This window comes from Euprymna scolopes, chromosome 31, assembly GCF_053919585.1.
Source record: "Euprymna scolopes isolate OS-2025 chromosome 31, ASM5391958v1, whole genome shotgun sequence".
NCBI classification, from domain to species: domain Eukaryota; kingdom Metazoa; phylum Mollusca; class Cephalopoda; order Sepiida; family Sepiolidae; genus Euprymna; species Euprymna scolopes.
Genome location: NC_136512.1, coordinates 54,561,012 through 54,580,933, shown reverse-complemented (window position 1 = coordinate 54,580,933; position 19,922 = coordinate 54,561,012). Strand labels below are relative to the sequence as shown.

The 19,922-nt window shown below is 32.5% G+C and overlaps 1 protein-coding gene across 3 annotated transcripts in view; it reads right to left on the bottom strand.

The window, feature by feature from the left end:
• The window catches only part of LOC145255753 (peroxisomal membrane protein PEX14-like), a 33,167-nt gene extending 15,168 nt beyond the window's left edge, over positions 1–17,999 (bottom strand). The window contains exons 1-4 of one of the 3 annotated variants that reach the window (XM_080114400.1): positions 17,939–17,999; positions 12,337–12,384; positions 8,188–8,235; positions 2,168–2,252 (exon numbers count right to left, since the gene is read on the bottom strand). In XM_080114400.1, the coding sequence (XP_079970526.1) occupies positions 2,168–2,252; positions 8,188–8,235; positions 12,337–12,384; positions 17,939–17,956 (199 nt within the window). In that variant the 5' untranslated portion in view covers positions 17,957–17,999. Of the gene's footprint in view, positions 1–2,167; positions 2,253–8,187; positions 8,236–12,336; positions 12,385–13,731; positions 13,796–16,977; positions 17,451–17,938 lie in introns of those variants that run through there. The other 2 variants (XM_080114402.1, XM_080114401.1) reach the window with 2 other exon arrangements.
• Positions 18,000–19,922: the final 1,923 nt, after the last annotated feature.

Sequence of the window (19,922 nt, the reverse complement as noted above, 5' to 3'; positions counted from 1 at the left end):
GTAAACTCTGCCAAGAAAGGATTTATATGATAACAGCAAAAAGAACAAATACTCATCGAGAAATTATTTATGTTCAAATAAAAAAATACAAGAACTAATGCGAAAGAAACAGAAATCCTGGTACTTATGCACTTATGTTACCATGCTAAAATAATAACATAATTTAGAAAGCCATTCCTAACCTGAGGAGCGGAGGGAGTTTTGTAACTATTCTGTACTTTCACCAAACAATTTAATAAAAAAAATATTGTAAAACTTGAATTTAACTTAAAAATATGATTTTAAAAAAATAGCATAAGTGCATAAGCGCCAAAATCCTGTTATATGATAATTCAATAAAGAAAGTGAGAATATGTGACATCGATAAAAACAAAATCTAATTCAGCTAAAAAAAATTTTTTATTTCAAACAAAACTTATGCATACACGCTTTCATCCATTTTCCAAAAAAATCTTGTTTATTTATGACAATTCTTTCATTAATTACCTAAGATAAATCACATTTATTTGAAATGTATTTGTTGTCCACATAAATATTCAAACCCAAGTAAGACACTTTTTTTTTTCAACGGGATTAATTCATATCACGTTGATGTCACAAAGCAATAGTGTTTGGTTATTGATCATATATAACATAAATAATAATCAGTTTTGAGTGACAGTCTTTTGGAGGTTAATGGTTCAATCCTCAATGCAGGCGATATTGAATATTATGAATTACTTAAGACTTCTACATGGCTGACAGAATGAAAACAAACTATCTCTGTGGAATAAATAAAGGGTTTCATTTGTAATTCTGCACACCCTCAAAAGTTTGACAGAGAGATTCCAGAGTTCGACAAGATGCACCAGAAGAAGGTCAAAGGTTAGAGCAGCCAAAACGTTGTAAGAATAACAGACAAGATGAGAGCAATAGTCCAAATAATACAAATAATACCAACAACTCATTTTTTTTTTTTTTTACAAAGGAGCCACCACTTATCAAAGCCTAAAAGCCACTCAAGGATAAGGGTTAATGAGTGCACAGTAGTCAATGGGACAATATCGTAGTAATCATTAGCAGAGAAAATTTGGTAAATTGGATTACATAAGGGGACAGCTGTATAATAAATTTAAAAGCTTATTATTTATTTTGTTATTCATTTGCCTGCAGAAAAGAGTAGACTGTATTTGATGCTACAGGTCTCAAATCCGAATGTTTAAAAAATAAAAAGAGAGAGAGAGAGACTAATCTTTTTCTTCCTTCTTTAGGAAAGCCACTTCATGTTATCTGACGTTACTTCCTGAAAAGCTGCATCACCCACAATCTTAGAAATAATATATTCAACCAATGTAATGGATTTGAATGACAATTCGTTTTTACTTTTGCCTATTTAAAATACTGCCCACTTGCAACATTTTACAATATGAAGATGGTGTATAAAAATGATATTACCAGTAAAAGCTGCAATAATTTATTTTTTTAATTAAACATTTTTTATCAATATTTTGTTTAAAAATGTATCTTTGAAATAGTATCAAATTAAATGATTGTTAGCAATGTAATTTATTTTTTATGAAAATATTTCTTAGATATCCTCTTGAAGATTTATTTTAATAACTCTCTTTGATTAATGGCAAAATTGTGAACAAAAATAAATTAAAAAAAAATATTTGGTATATTTATTCATTCAACAATACAAGAAAGTTCAAATTTTTAAGAAAATGGCTTCAAAGGTTTCCTATTGAGTGACTGGCACCTTTGAAGGACTTTTTTCAAACCATTTCCACATCTAAGAAAAATGCACATTAGAAATATAGCTCTTAGGTGACAAATACCATGAAAATTCAATTTTTTTTTGTTTTGATGTCTTTCTTTCTCTCTCTCATATACACTTATTGCAGTTATACAAAAAACATCAAATAATTTAGTCCAAATCTTTCTTTTCTTTTTTTATTATTAAATGCTTAAAAAAAATTAAAACCACCTTCTTTATTCCAAAATGAGGTTACTCAAGCACCGATCCCTCCACTTTGACTGAATATAAAAACCTTTTCTTCTTCGCTTCAATAGAAAAAAAATGCCTTCCTCTTTAGATGATTCTGCTCACTGGTATATAAGGAATATTCATATCTTGCAAAAACTATTTCCAAGCAAACATATTATAAAGAGTCATTTTATTACTTACCTTTTTTTCTTAAAAAGGCTTTCTTGTGAGTTACAGGTCCATCTCGAACTTTGGGGTTTTGTAGAAATGAAACTGCAGTATCTAACTAAAAATAAATAATAAATTCCAATTATGATCGGATCAACATTGCCTAGAATCTTGTCAAGATCCATCACATTTCATAATAGAATCAATTCAGGTTTCAGATTTTTTTAAATAAGGATTTATAATTATTGGATTTATTCAAACTACTGCTCTCACCTTGGATATTATTTGGCAACATTTTGGCCAATGTAATCTTCGACCTTCTTCAGGTGCATCTTGTACTTGGAAATCTGTATGGAATTTTGCACAGAACTCTTTATTTAATTCATGGTAATAGCTTATAATTATGAATTACTTAAGACTTCCACTTGGTCATGGCTGACAGAACAGGAGCATCATAATCCATGGATGAAATGAAGGGTTCTGCTCAAAATTTCATATAAATTCATGAGTTCAACATAAGAATTTATGAGTTTGACACGATGCACTTGAAAAAGGTTTGAGGTTAAATCAGCTGAAACGTTATGAGAATAACATCCAAGATGAGAATAGTAGTTTAAATAATCCAAATAATACAAGGAATCATTTGAATTTATTATCAGTTTTTTATTTGTACACAAATAATGGGATGTGAAATTAAACATGAAGTTATTGTAAAACTGTCCAGAAGATCAAAATGAACGACAATAAAAACTTCAATGCATAAAGAATTCTAATTTTTTTCTAATGAGTCACCTGTTATGAAAGTCAAAAGCCACTCAACGATAAAAGTTAACGAGAGTGATGGATTGTTGACTGGAGGATGAAGAATATTATGAGAGGATTTGTAGATGATGAGCATGTTTCTCTTCAGACTACTGACCTCATTGACACTATTTCTAATCCATTTTGGCCAATGTTCTGACTGGCTTTCTTTAAGTTCATTGTTCATTTTTCTCTATATTTTAATGTTGCCGTTTCTTATATATTTGACTAACAGTGCTACCTGGTGTTGACTGGGAGCATGGTTAACAAAATAGAAGTTTTAAAACGTGTATGTAAGCATGTTTTTTTTAACTTCCTTCTAACTATCTTTTCTTTCTCTATCCATCCAAACTGTCTTCTCTCCTCTCTACAACCCCCTCCAACAGTCGACTCTTTCTCTACCATTCACTTCAACTGTCTCTCTCTACTCTCTCTTCAACTGCTCTCCTCCCTTTATGGCAATTGGTTCAATATAGTAGAAAGAAAAAGAAAGCAAGCAAAAAAGAAAAGGAAAGCTGACCATTTAACATATACAGGGTGTAACAATAAAATCGTCTTCATTTCCGTTTGATGAAAACTGGTTTTCTTTTTTTATTGCAGACCATCTACTAGTTGACCAGTTGTGTACAAGTCACAAGAGTGATAGGAGCCTTCTATCGTGTCTGAAAGTGACACAATGTTCATCAAGCAAGATCAGAGATGCACCACTGTACAACTCATGCTCTCTACCAATCAAATGACATCAGGACCATTGCCAGCACCCTCAAAATATAAATCCGGACAGTTTAATGCTTAATGGCACAGCTCAACGAAGTTTCCGGCTATAGTTATAGTTTTTGGTGTAGCATCAAGTGAGGGCCACATCATGCCACCTCAAATCTTCAAAGTCAACATCAAAGTGTACCTGGATGTGCTGAAGAGTGTGGTGATCCCCTGCTGGTACAATCAGGTGGCCGCTGTCAGACCCTGGGGGTAGCAGCAGGACTCAGCACCGGTCCACAAGTACAAAGAGAATCAGGTTTGGCTTCAGAAGTGCTATGACTTTGTACCCATCTCTTACTGGTCCTCTTCCTCCCCCAACCTGAACCCACTGGACTACTTAATTTAGTCATATGTCAAGTACATCACCAACATGACCTCCCACAACAACAAAGCCAGTCTGATCACCGCTATCTGCTGAGTATTCACTAAGCTCCTGTTGGCACTTGTAGAAAAGGCATGTTCCCAGTTCCAGACTCGTATCGAGGCAGTAATTGAGGCTAAAGGTGGCTACATTGAATAGATATCAACTCTATTACATATACAAGTTACCTGAATTGACTTTTTCAATAAAAGTCTTAAAATAAAGCTGTAGTGTAGTTTTCTTTAGGGCGACACTTTTATTGTTCCAACCTGTATTTTAGTTAGAGTTTCAGACCAAAATTTGATGAAAAAAAATGCTCAAAATATCAACCTACTCTCCCTCTTCTGACTAATTTTTGTTCCTGGTGACCACCAAAAGAATGAATATTAAAATAAAATATACCACCTTTTTTTGTCCAAAGACATGCTGAAAGAGTTTATATCAGTTTTGTAAGTATGCTTTATGTATTTTTTTTACTTTAGTTGGACACATAATAGACAATTTTCCTTATATATATATATATATATATATATATATATATATATATATATATATTCATAAATGCTTACAGAAAGCCTCTTTGGCATTTTAGTCTGTACAGAAAAAAAGCATAAAAATTTATATAAATTAAAAATTAAGAAATAAATTAAAAATTATTCTTGTAAATCCGAGTATATTTTATTAAAATATATATATATTACTATTACTAATACTACTGTTAGGTTTGATGTTTTGTTTCTAGCTGCTGGGGTTGAATACCTTTTTGTGTTATCGTTGGTGTTAATGATTGCTCTCCAGGCATTACAATGATTGACCAGATGCTCTGTGATGTTTACAGCCTGGAGGCCAGCCTTGATGTTGTCTAGCCATCACTTCTTTGGCCAGCCGTGATATTTGCCTCCGACATCAAAGCACAACATCTGACCATGGCATTGTTGTTTCTCACAAGCCTGTTCATCTCATCAACAGTGACAGCCCAAGTTTCAGTGACATGAAGCAGTCAGTCAGTCAGTTTTTATGGCAGCCGACACAGCAAGTTCACACTTTACAACAGGTATCCATATGTATTTTATAGAGATACATCTGACCAGGACATATCCTACACCAAGCCCTCTGAGTAGATTGTCATTTGGTTCGAACTGTTGACTGTGATCGATGACCTATTTAGTGTCGATCACAAACAAAATTGTTGGTGTTAGGAAAGGCATCCAGCTTTAAAACTTTGCCTCAAACTCGTTTCAAATCTATTTTATAAAGAAATATATGTAAGATAATTAATTTAAAATAATATATAAATGCAAATTTAGTGAATTGCAGGTAATCCGTACTTGCATTTATATAGATATAAAAATAAGAATAATCAAAGTAAAATATCTTAGCGAAATAATATTTTGAAATACTTTCTTCCTATAAAACAATATTTGATTTCTAATTCAGCAAGTGAAGCATGAATGGTCCCCCGTGAGTCCACAGTGAACAAGGCATAAAAAAAATGACTAAGTTCAGCATTTGCACCCTCCTATTTAGCCCCAAAAGTCCCAAGGGGATGTCAAATCCTGGTGAAAATTAACAAACGGTGCAGTTTTAGGCCTTAACATATGCAAATTAGAGTTCTGCACCATGTACAAAAAAAATGATTAAGTCTATCATTTGCCACCCCCACCTCCCCATTTAGCCTCAAAAGTCCCCAAGGCCTTAACATATTTAAATTTGAGTTCAGCACCATGCAAAACTACTAAATAGACATACACAGAATATTTTGGACAAATATGGTAAAATAGTCCCAAAAATGGAGTGTTTTTATTAGCCCTAAAAGAGACCCTGAGGCACACCCAAGAGTTATCGCAAAGTATAGACAAACAAAATTATATAGAAATCAGTTAATTACAACTTTTCAGAAAGTTTTATAAAAATCCAAGGCATCCATTTTTTTTAATAAGCATAAAAGTGTTAATTTTAGCCATTTTAACCCGAAAGGCACTCCTAGAGGGAGACAACCAGAGTTTTCCCGGGAAATCCGTTCTGTTACTTTTTTACTCATATCATGCTTGATGTTTGTGCAAAATTTTCAAAAAGTTCCAAGGCGTAGTTATTGAGAAAAGTGCAGACAGATGAACGAACGAACAGACAGGGTGAATTTACAGGTCCACCCTCCTTTTGTCGAGGGACCAACAAGTTTTTTTTATCATAGAACATTTGTCCATGTTCTTAAAAAAACATTTTCATTTAATATTCCTAAAAAAGATAATTTATCTATCACGCAGCAGCAGACCTATTGCTAAAAAAAAAAGGAAAAAGAAGTCTTTATGTTGTTTTTGCTTCCTTTTATCACCTTAGAGAGAGAAAGAGATGAGGGGATTTGATTTGCTTTGTTTTATGGTATATTATCTATTCTTTATTTAACATTAAATTGATGTTAAAGAAAGTTGTCAAATGGAATCCTGAGGTAGGATAATTATTTTATATTGTTTTTGAAAAAAAATTTTTAAATTTGGAAGTAAACATTTTGGAAAAGTTGAACTTCTTCGATGAAATATAAGATTTTGGTCAGATTTGTGTCGTTAAACAGGTGCTTTATATTTTTGAGTTGGAGTTATTTCTTTGGATTTGTTGCACATCCTGATAAACAATATGTTTTACTGTATAAGATATTTCATCATGATATAGATAATAGAAACTTTTCACTTTCCAATAAATATTTGTGAGACGAGAGAGACAGGGGGACAGTCTGTTTTCTATATAAAACTAGCCTGGGTGCCCGGCGTTGCCCGGGTGTCTGAAGGTGTGTTGAGCAAAAAACAAAAACGTGGTAGTAGGCAGGCAGGCTCGAACCCGTACCGTGAAGGAGGAAAAAAACATGAAAAAAAGTGGCATCTTTGCCATTGTGTCCGTCGCCAAACCGGAGTTGACAAAGGTTTAAATTAAGGCTAGTCAATCAAAAAGAGGGGATGACTTTCGAAAATATTGGCGAAAAAAGAAACCCTTCCTTGTAGAAAAGCGGCCAGTTGAGGTTGAAGGAATTGATGTATTTAGCCAATTTTTCAATATTTGCCGTCCGAAAATTGAGCTTCAAAATGATACCGATCTCGTGAAAATCCGTCACCTCTGTTGAAAGTTTTAGGCAGACATACAAACATACGTACATACATTTAAACAGGCAGGTGAGGTTTATATTATAGATTAATAGCATTATTTTTAGCATGATATTCATATGGTGTCTTTGAGTTTTAACTTCAACTGGGACATTACTATTTTACACTCACTTTGTCTGAAAACGAACTTAGACATTACAAATTGAAATCTTAACCAATTAAGTTTACTTTTTATCATTTATATAGTATTAAAAGATAATAATTCATCCAAATTTAAATTAAATTTGAAACATATTTTAAATAAAAAATATTAGTTTAAAAAAAAATGAACATGTCTACCATTAAATTGCTAAATACAAATTTTTTCATATTCAAACCTATTCTTTGGGAAATAGACTGGTTCATATTTTATCTATACTATTAATAAAATTCTAAATGTTTATTTATTTATGTGCGTGTGTGTATATATTATATACCAATAAAACTTTCAAACAGATGCACTGAATTGAAAAATTCTTTTTTCCCTAAAAGGTGTGGGTCCCTAGATTATCCTTATTTATGTATGGTTTGTAACGAACAACGCCGAGTCACACAAAAAGACGGAAATAAAGGTTTTCGGGTCGTTTCATGACTTTGTTGAAAAAGTTACCTACCCATGTCAATGGAATTTAGCACTGTCTGTATATAGTCGCGGTAACATCTTTCGGCATACAGACAGGACTTGTGACGCAATGGATAACGGATTAGAAGATTCCAGGTTTGAATCCTGGCAAGTTCGTAATAATTTTAACCATCATTTTATCTAACGTTTACTCATTATCCTTACTCTTAGTTAAAGTATTTTTGTTGTTTCAGCGATTTTGTTTTGTGCATATGGGAATTTCCCATACTTTGTGTTCACAGGGTAAGAGTTGATGGTAAGACACTGTTGAGTGTACTCGATTTTGTGTTTGACCTGGCGTTGTGTGTGCCGACATGGAATATAGAATAAAGATAAATATAAGTAAATAACAAACAAAAAATAGTTCACAGCTCACCAAATGTTCACGAGTTTCAGCTGGATTAGGAGACACATCCATTGTACTCTGTCACAAAAAAAAGAAAATTTAAAAAGAAAAAGAAAATTGGAGAAAATATATAGCATATTAGTTAAAAAAACTATATATATTTAATATTTTAATATTTTAATGTTTAATCATATACTTTACAAGAGTTAATATAAATTATTTTATTTTAAAAAATATACATCAGTGCCCACAATCTGATCATCCTTGATTTAGGATAAAATCCAGATGGCCATGGCCAACAGATTTGTCAGCTCTCTTTTCGTCACCGAAAATTCCAAAAAGAGTATAAAAGCACAGTTCATCATTAGTCAGGCTTTGTCAGTGTTCATTGCTTTTTGTGTTCCTCCCATAAAAGATATCCTGCATATTTAAAAGACTGCTTGTTGCTAGTATTTGTTGAAGTGAAGAAGGGATGTGGGGTGGTATCAAATGTTTTTTGGTGTTTTTTTACTTAAAAAGGATCTTTATTTTTTGTTATTTAGTCAGGTTGTCTTTTGGTTAGGTTTGCTTGAAAAGGTTGTTTACATTCTACTGTAGGAGTGGGGGCATATTTATGGTTGTAAAAATGTATGTTATACATATTTACATATTTAGTTTGTTCAATGTGGACATTTTCAAATTTCAGTAGCATTCGACAATTGTAATACTGGAGGCATTTGATCTTGGAAAATCATAATCTTCATTAAGTTTAGTTCCCTTTTTCTCAAATGTTGTCATCTGTAGATCAATTCAAGTACACATCACTAAAGCAGTATCTTCTTTTTGTAAAGACAAGGAAATAATTTCCTAAAAATACATAGAACTTCAAAATGCTCCCATCTACTAAATTAAAATGCACACCCATTTTATTTATAAATGAGAACAGTCCTCCTCTAGACCTACATGCAGCAATCAGATCCTCTCCCAATAATACCCAAAATCATACCCAACTTAACACTGATTAACCTCTTCTTACTTAACAATCACACAATTTCAATAACAACTTTTAAAAAAGCTATTAAAACACATTACTTCTCTTCTCTATTATATTAGAGACTAGTCTGAGTGCCCAGTGTTGCCCAGGTGTTTGGCGGTGTGTGCTGAGCAAAAAAAAAAAGAAAAAAAAGGTGGTAGTAAGCAGGCAGGCTACAAACCCATACTGCAAATGTGAAAAAAAAAAATGTGACGTCTTTGCTGTTGCACCCATCACCAAACCGGAAGTGATGTATGTTTAAGTTAAGGCTAGTCAATCGAAAAGAAGGGATGACTTTCAAAAATATTGGTGAAAAAAGTGATCCCTCCCTGTAGAAAAGGGCCCAGTTTAGAGTGAAGGAATTAATGTTTTTAGCCAACTTTTCGATATTTGTCATCTGAAGGGTCTACCTTCAAAACGATACCAATCTCGTAAAAATCCGTCGCCTATGTCAAAAGTTTTAGGCAAACATACATATATACATGCATACATTTAAACAAACAGGTGAGATTTATATTATAGATAGTCAATAACCAGATTCCATCCATCCATCCATAGCCTTGCGCCCCTGGAGGGACATAGACCATCCACAATTTTGTAGATGCTTTTGTAACAAGGAGTTCTTTTTTCAGAGTGAGAGTGCTGGCCTCATGCCTAACCTTTCCAGAAGGTACATACAGCATCTAGCCTTCCCAAATGATCACCCATCTGGTACTGGCCATATTCAATGTTGCTAAACTTTGGTGATCTGGCAAGAATTGGTGTGTCAGCGTAATTGTACCATACAATTACCAGATTAGCCTACTAGAAATACCAAACCTGACAGTCACTATTTGAACACAAATGTAACCTTTAGCGCAGGTCAATGTCTTAAGGAGGTACCAAATTGACAGAAGACACCATTTTTTAGTGACATACATTCAGGTCAATCCAAAGATGAGAACAATCAAGAAAGAAAGAGCAACGCTATCATCACGTCCAAGCTAAATAAAGATTATGATTTTTGCAGCAGTTTTTATATGAAGGATGAAATTATTTCATACATAAATAATGTTAAGTACATGATATTTATATAAAAATTTATCAGTCACCAACTTTTTTAAAGGATGAGATTGCTGAGATTTATTTATTAAAAGAATATTTAACCGACAATTATTTTCATGGAAGTAGGAAGACTATTTATTTTTAAATGATTTAAATTGTAACAAACTGAATAAAAAAGTTTACGTTTTTTCTTTGTTTATTTAAAAGAAAATATTTGATTGACAATTAGTTTTTACAGTTAGAAAAAAAATTTATTGTCGCAATGGGATGATTCTAACATTTTTGCTGAATACAATTATTGATTCCAATTCCGATTCTCTTTAAATCTTTAAATATTTAGCTATAGAGTTGTTTTTTTATGTGTGTGTGGGGGTGGGGAGGGGATACAGTAAATACGAATATATTCAGAAACATACAAAATAAACTCATGGGTAGGAAGGATTTTAGTTTTACTGGTAATTCAAAATCAATAAATATTTATTATTTTATCATTCGTGATGGAAAATTAAGTTTTAAACAAAGATAAAAATGAAACAATTAAAAGAATCACTTTTTCCATAAGAAAATAGGCAAAAAATTTGCCAATACCAATACTCAAGAATTTTCAATTTTCCCGATTCTGATTAATCGTCCCAACACTAATTTATTGTTTCAAAAAAATATAAATTGTTACAAATTTCAACATAGAAGAAATATATTTGTTCCATTTGTTTAAAGAAAAGGAGGAAAACCAAGAACAACATTGGATGAAGTGATAAAAATGGATTTGAGAAAAAAAATTATTGGAATGGCAGTAATTTTTACAGGAGAAAACAAAAGGATAATTTTTTCTTAATATCATTAAACTTTCTATAAATGCATTATTTCAAACAAGATATGATTAACAGTAAATTATGTAAATAGATGAAGAAACAAGCATGGAATTCCCCTGGTTGGTGAATTAATAATGTCTTTAAATAATCAGTCAAATAAAGCGAATAAACAGAAAGTAGAAAAAAGATGTCGAATGGTCAAATCTGGTATAAAATTATTGTAAAAGAAAAAAAAAAAAACTAAAGTTTCTTGTGACTGTTCAGGAATATTTGGTCATTTTTCAACAATCTGTGGGTCAAAAACAAATACAACATGATTTCACTATAAGTGATACATTAAACTGCATATTTCATATTAAAAACTGTGGCCACATTTTGTACATCACAACCTATGGTCAGATTTTGTATGTTTATGGGATTTTGCCAATATTCAGTTTGGCTTGACCTATTATTGTTTTCATTATTATTTATTTTCATTTGTCAAAATGTTACATTTGTCAGGATTTTTCATTTCGTTTGAAGCCTACATTTTTAGTTATACATTGTGAAAAATAGGTTCTAGACTAATAACACACAAAGCAGCAAATGTTTTCATTTCCAACAAATTGAACTACCAAAATAAATTTGGTATCATTATGTTTTGCAAAGATTTAGCTGATAGTGTGATTGTAAAAGGTAGGATTGGATGGAATTTCTGTCATTACTAACCAGCAGAGCGTTACCATTGTCGATCAAGGGAAGAGTCTATCAGGCACATGGAATTGAAATCTGACAAGTGAAGGTTAGGGACATGGGTTGCATGGGAAGAAATGGTACGGATGTGTAATGTTAGTCTTAAAAACAATCTTAAATCTGATGAGTGAAAAATTAAATCTGGATAGTATAAGGAGATATGTGTAGAACAGGAGACTGTATAATTAAATTGAAAAATAGATTAGAGTTCTTGGGTTAGTAGATGTAGAACAGTTGAGGTAGCAGGTTCAGTTCACAGGGGAATGACAAAGAAAATATTGGAGAAAGTGATAAAAATAGACCCGAGAGAAAAAGAGGTAAATAAAGACCTAGATAAAGATAAATTACTTTGAAAGTCAATTTTTAAAGCCGTCAAATGCCTGCCAGCATGTAAAACAGACAATAAACCGAATAATAATGATGATGATGAGGTGGATAAGGGGGTAGGTTTTTAGATATAATGAAAATAAAATTTTGGTTTCGGATACTTACTTTAATTCTATTTCACAAATGAGGTGAACAAGATCCACATTCCCCACCCATATATATAATACAATATATACAAATAGAGATTCTTACCGGTTCTTTTTCTTCTGACGACTGTTCATTTGTTGCCATTTCAGAAGTCTGTAACAGAATAGAAATATAAAATGTATTTTGAACATTTATTGTCAACTCAAAAATCCACCAGAAGAGCTAGATGAAATTTTTAGAAAAGGGAGATCAAGAACAACATAATAGATGTAAGCATTCATAGAACATAGGGGATGTGAATGGCTTTCTAAATAACATTACTTCACCATGGTAACATAAGTGCATAAGTACCCACAATTCAAACTTCCACTGGATGGGCATTGAGAGTACTCAAATCTGAGAAGACTTAATATTAATGAAATTCCAAATAAAATCAAGTTATAAATGAGAACTTAATGGTAAACAGCTGTTGTGAGAATGCAAAGTGTTGGTGAGAGTGATCGGAAGAAGCAATGAGTATTGGAAATCTGAGGAAACTTGTCACTCAGAGTCCAAGGAACATTACGTTTTTACCTGTGAGCGATCACTAGTAACAACTTGTGTGAAAACTAGTGCTTCAATAATAACAAATATTAGGCTATCACAAACCAAATATAGCTAAGCAAAAATTTGGTTAAGAGTATAGTGTAGTATTTGCGCTGATAATGCATTTAATTATTCCGTCCTTGGTCAGTGAAAAAAAGATCCTTCTAGACTCAGGCAATTTTTATTTTTGTTCCAATAACCAACATTGTGTCTAACTCCGACATAAGTAAATAGGGAAAATTCAGAGGAAAAAAAGAACTCATGGAATACAAGGGAGAACTATCATAAGAGGGAAAAAGAAGGCAAAGCAAGACAAGATAGAAACAAGAGGTGCAAGAGAGAAAAACTGGAAAAGATAAAACAAAGACAAAGTGAGAGAAAGAAAGGAAGAGAAATAAAAATTCAACCAAATAACAATGGAAAATAAGGAGGTAAGGTTCAAGCAATTTGATAGAAATCATCTTTTTCTTATTTAAAAAAATAACGCAAATCTGCTGTAAAAAAAAACAAAAAAAAAAAAACAGATAACTCACATCTCTGGTAAATAAAAATAAGTATGAGACTATCACAAATCAAATACAGGTAAAAAGTAGGCACCGCCAAAACTGGGGGGGCAGGTCAGTACTTTTTGACGGACCGTCTTTTCAAAAATCTACCAAAAATCAGGTAATTATCCGATCAATACGAAATTTTCAGCGATTATTAGGAGAAGAATGAACTTTATAACAGTGTACTTATTTTTCATAAACGATATTTATATATATATATTTTTTTGCTTACAAAACCCCCCCTTGTTTTGAAGTGGGAACAAATATGCTTAAAATAATCATCTGAAACTGAAATCAACATATTGTGTTGTTGTAAGGGACAGAATTATAGATTCAAAAAAAAAAAAAAAAAAAATTGTTTGCATACCTTATTTTGACGTCTGAATATCAGAACTTCGATTGTGTTTAATTATCCCGCTTTTGAGTTTTGAAGTGTGAAATTCGGTGAATATGTTAAGTAAAATAATTAATTTAAGTTAAGCAAAACAAAAAAAAAAAATTTTAATATTTATACGAAAAAAGCGATTTTAAAATTTTTGATAAATAAATTAACAATTTTTTTTTAGCAAGCCGAATAATGCATGACCATTATTAAACAGGGCATGCTTTGAATAATCGATACCAAAAAAAAAAATTCGATAAATATTGTGCCCTTTGTGTTAAAAATAGCATCATTTTTTTCGATCCCGTTTGAAAACGTTTGCCGCCTTTCGACTACGGTGGACCAAACGCGCTGAAATAATTTTTTTTTATTCAGCTTTAAATTGCCCCCCCCCCATTTTGGGGAGCCTGCCCCCCACACACATACACATTAAAAACCAAACGCATACAAATGGTCACCCATCTGGTACTGGTCAGCCTCAGCTTAATAATACATTGAAATTTTCGTCACTGAAAAATAAGTTTTTTTTGGCCTGTTTGGTCTTCCATAGTTTTCGTCTCATCCAAAGAAAACGTAAACAGATTCGATCTGAACTCTACGTCAACGCGAAATATTTGGTTACCTATATGAATAAGTAGAATTATTTGAAATTCAGGTACTTATATTATAATATTTTTGCATATTCTCTTAGAAAATCATCCTAAATCTTAGTTAGACAATAAATAAATTAATTAATTATTTCAAAAACCCTTTTTTTTAAATATTTAAGTACGTTTTTTGTGCAAGACAAAAAATGTCAATTGTTAACTTTTTGGGAAAATTTAACATTTAAAATTGAATTAAAAATAGTAGAAAAAGGTTTACATTATTCTGTTTTCTATATGATAAAATTCAGGGTTTTATCTTTCTGGAAAAAAAAAGTTACTCAGAAATAATGGATTTTAATAAATGTAATTTCGTTTTAAAAAACAACAACAACTTGATTTTTCGGCCATTTTTGGCGGTGCCTAGTAAAAAGTAATAATTCAGTAAACAAAACAAAACTCGGGGTGGGGAGGGGGTATAATAATGGAATGCAAGCGCATACAAAGAAGTTACTGCATGAGGAACCAAACCAATTGAACTTGTGTGTTCACTTTCACACAATGAAACAGAGGGTTCTAGATTAAGAAAGGTATATTGTTCAGACACAAAAGTTCTTAGCAATACAACCAATGAAAGTGATAAATGGAAAACTAAATGAAATAACAGAACACTAGGAAATGCTCCCACAACTAGTGAAAATTCATCAATAGAAATAATAAATTTCTGTTTCAAAAGAATTGATATCTCATGTGGTTCATATTTGTAGATAATTATGTCTTTCAAAGTTTTATTCATATGCGTAATTATTTTTTGGCATTATTTATTTGTTGGTCTGTCAAACCAATTTGATTGATTCGTGTCCAAAAATTTGTAGAGCGACGATCAAAGAATTACATTGTCTTATGGTGTATTGATTTTTTTAATGCAAAATCTAGTTATTTTAGTAAAGTGATTATGTTTCCAATTCTTTTAAAATATTTAATAGAGTTTATTCTATACATGAATGATTTATAGATTTATTTGTAGGTATATATTTTGTAATAAAAAGTTTTTAGTCAATCAATTTTATTTCACTCATAAATGGAAGCCTAACAAATACTAGCATTCGTGGTCAGAATAAACATCGGATGACAATTAATTTCCTTCTACATTCTACAATGACTTGTTCAGTTTTGTTTTACGGCATAGCAATGCTCTTCGAATTATTTAATATTGATTTAAGTATGTGCTTTGGGAGATCATTGATGTAGATCAAGAAGAGAGTTGGGTTCAGGATTGAACCCTGAGGGACTCCAGCATTAATACTGCAGGCCTCTGATTTTTGTCCATCGACCACTACTCTTATGAGCCTATCAAAGAGAAATGATTTAATGATTGAGAAAACATTTCCAGTTATACCGTAGCTGGAAATCTTGTAAAGTAGACCCTTATGCCATTCCTTGTCAAAGGCTTTTGATATGTCAAGAGCAATTACCCTAGAAAGGAAGCCTTTGTCAAGAGATTCACTAATCCTGTGAGATATAAACCGTCAGCACATCTGCGGTAGATCTTGCAGAGCGGAAACCATATTGTGTGTCACTAAGATGGTTGTTTCTGCTGAGGTGGTTGACTATTTCTCTATTGTTTGTTGAAGTGGAATTTGACAATATTAGTAGAACATTACATTTTTGACAGATTTTCTTTTCGTTCTAACTAAACAAACTTGACATTACTTCACTTGGAACTTTTCAGCCCTTTGGAATTTTAAAGAAAAAAATTCAATATTTAGAGATTTAAAAAGAATGGCCAGTTTCTAAATTTTGGTCCATAGTGGTCACAAGAGAATATTTTATTTTGCATATTATTATCCATATTTCCATAACCAGGACGAGTTCACACTGAATCTCATACATTTTTTTTTTTTAATTGTATCTTGTGTAGTTTCTGACTTTTAGCCAAACTATGCATTCACACACTTCTATTAAGATTTTATTTTGCTACCCATGCAGAGGGTGATCCGTGCTGAAATAATAATGTTATTATTTAAAAAGTCATTCTTACCATGGAGAGGGGAGGGTGTTTTGTACCTATTCTGTACTTTAACCTTACAATTTAATAAAAAACATATCAAAACTTTAATTAAACGTGGAAATACGATTTTTAAAAAAATAGCGCGGATCACTCTCTGCATTAGCATCTTTATATTAACAGATTACTTACTTTGCATTTATTTATTTTTTTAATATATTTTGCCTTTTCGCATGAAATGTTTTTTATTCTATTTATTTTTCATAAAATTCAAATTAACTATAGTGTCAAGTCTGTTGAGTTAGAACGAAAAGAAAATCTGTCGAAAATGTAATGTTCTACTAATATTGTCAAATTTCACTTCAACAAGTAATACTTGTCAAGCACTTTAAAATGTTGATAACTTATACAGAGTTTTAAGTTCAAACTCTGTTTATGTATCAAACTTTGAACCGAAGTGATTTTTTTATATTAATTCGTTCTTACAAAAATAACAGGGTAAAATAAGTACGCAAGGACAAATAACATAATTAGCAGGTACGCATGGAAAAAATAAAAGAATTAACCATTTTATTTCATTTTAGTAAGAAAGATAACGAAATAGTAATTCGTTCTTACTAAAATAATAAAGGGAAATACCTCTTTTCTGGTAATAATAAAAATAAATTTCGTTTCATTTCGCTTTTGAGTTCCGGTTCGGTTCGGTGGTTAAGTTTGATGGATGCTGGCGACTCTTTAAACGGTTATTTGGCCAGGGTATTCCAATGGTCACATTTACTCTGTTTTTGTTTGTTTGTTTGTTTCGTCGTATAACTAGTGTTAAAATTAATTTTTTTTTTTTTTAATATTTGAGAATACAAAGAAGTGTTTGTTTTTTGTTTAAAAGTCTTTCTTTTTTTTTCTTTTTTTTTTCGTGATAACACACAAAAAGTGTTAAAACTAAAGTAATTTTGTAATTTTTTAAAATAAATATATAGTTTCGTTTTTCGTGTCTTGACTCTGTTCCGTTCTATAACCAACCGTATTGAATTCAGGTAGCTTGATTTTTCAGAGCACTGGTCTTGGAGATTACCGGTTTAACGTTGTTAGCTAACTCTAAAAATAAAGTTTATAACAAGGAAAAAAAAATACAACTAATTTGTTATGCAACACCAAAAATACACTTTTGGTACTTTTATGCAGTTTACGGACCGTGCTGAAATAATGTTATTAGTTAGAAACCCATTAAACATGGGAGAGGGTTCTCTGTTAACTATTCTGTAGTTTCAGATAACAATTTACTGTACAAAAGATACCGAAAAAAATAATCTAATTTGAAAATCCTATCAAAAAAAAAAAAAAAAATGGCACGGCCCGTGAACTTTTAAACAAAACCAAATAAATTTTAAAATGTAACAAAAACACGAGGAACAAAAGATTTAAGTCGTTAAACGGACGAATAAAATCTAAACAAACACAAGTAAAGATGCAGAAAGATGAACCCCTATCAATTGCAGACATCAATAAGTTTAAGTAATTTACTTTGAACATATTATATTATGAAACATATTCGAATTGAACATAATGATGTTAAAATAAAAAAATACAAACAAAAACATGCCTCATCTCTTTCCGCCATATTGGCTGGTAAAAAAAAATTATTTTATTTGTGCATCGAGTATTCCGGAATAAAAGAATGTAACGGAATAAGCAAAGCGAAGAATAATCGAATGCTCAGTGATTATTTCACTTTCTCTGACAAATTGGAAGAATAACTTGATTAAATTAAATATTTGTTATTTGAAAGAAAAAATATGAACTACTAGGGAATGGGAGGCAATGTTAATGAGAAGAAATGAGTGATCTTTTGCAGAGGAGTCACTAATGAAACAATGAGTTTTGCTAATAAAATAGTCACGCCAGTCACGTGCCGTACGCGCACACGCGATTGACCTTGTTATATATATATATATATATATATGACTACTTCATTTAATCACATAAATTAATATACGAAAGTATAATTTTATAACTTTATGCATCCTGACGAATCCTAGCGTGGATGAAACAGGGAATATTCTGTGTAGCTTAACTGCCATATATATATTTTACTAGCCTGAGTGCCCGGCGTTGCCCAGGTGTTTGTAGGTGTGTGTTGAGCAATAAAAAAAAAAAAAAGAAAAAAAAAGTTGTCGTAGGCAGGCAGGTAGGGTTGTGGGAACATGATGAAAATTAGCAGCGAACCGGATGTTAACGCATCCACCATGAGAGACAAAATGAAAAATCGTCTTTTGCACATGGCTCCACGCATCGCTTCCGCTTGGGGAGAAAAAAATAAGATGATCACAAAATAATTATCGACCAATGGCAGAGCTCCGCGCCTAAAATAAACACCTCAAATATCAGAGTCACTGGGAGCCAGTTTGCGACTATAAAATGAGGGTTTTTAGGGAACCAGGGGAGAGGAGGTGAAAGAAGACGAAGACGCCGGGCTGCTAGCGCTGATGGAAGAAGAGACTTGCTTTCCAGTTACAAGCCGGGACACGCATCACCGACAGCAGGATGACCGACCCCTACCCTAACCATCTCCATCGTCCAAAAGATAAGTTACATTTTACAAACATTCATTCCTTGTCAATTCATACATACCTACAAACATTTTATGAACATTCATTCCTTGTCAATTCATACGTACCTACAAACATTTTACGAACATTCATTCCTTGTCAATTCATACATGCCTACAAACATTTTACGAACATTCATCTCCTTTGTTAAATCACATTCCATCCTACGAACACTTTGCCTCTCCTAATACAAATTGTTGGTCGTAAATAAAATCGGTTCTCAGCCTCCAATATGCGTCTCTCTCTATATAAAAACACAGGCTATAAATGGTGACACCTGCACGAGCCTTTTCTAGTCTCACACAAAAACATGCATTCACATCTCAAGCTATATTACTTGTCATATACATACGCGCACACAAACCACGTCCACACACGTGCACGTCCACACACGTCCACACACGTACATATATTCACGTTCGCGTACATACACTCACATTCACATGTATACTCACACACGTGCACCCGTACGCACACAAGGACAACGTCACTTCCCCTTTCAAAGGAAATCCACACATGCGCAAAAGACCACCGGAAACACCTATAAAAGAAAGAGCAATAAGCGGCTTCTTCCTTTTTCCAACTTGCCTTTCGAGGTGGTTGGTTGGCGCACCAGCCACCGCCGTTTCAGCAGGCGTGCGCACGCGCGTACCTCACGCCATTTGCTACTATGTGGGACAAAAAGCCAACAGACAGTACGCACACTTTATATGCTTCCTCTCTCCATGAACTGGATTGACTTTCTCACTCTATCCCCCCTTCAGCTTTGGTCCATCAAAACAGACATGTGCGCGACGCTCTACTGAGCTTAACCCTCTCTTTCTACAGGCCAGCTTGCCACTTCGCGTTTCTCTATTACATTCCCCTTTCCTTCCACGCACATAGTCGTCAATGGCTGAATGAACACGTGTACACCCAAGACTTTCATTTCTCAACAGAAAATAAACGACATGTTTATTTTATTCCAGCATTTGAGTT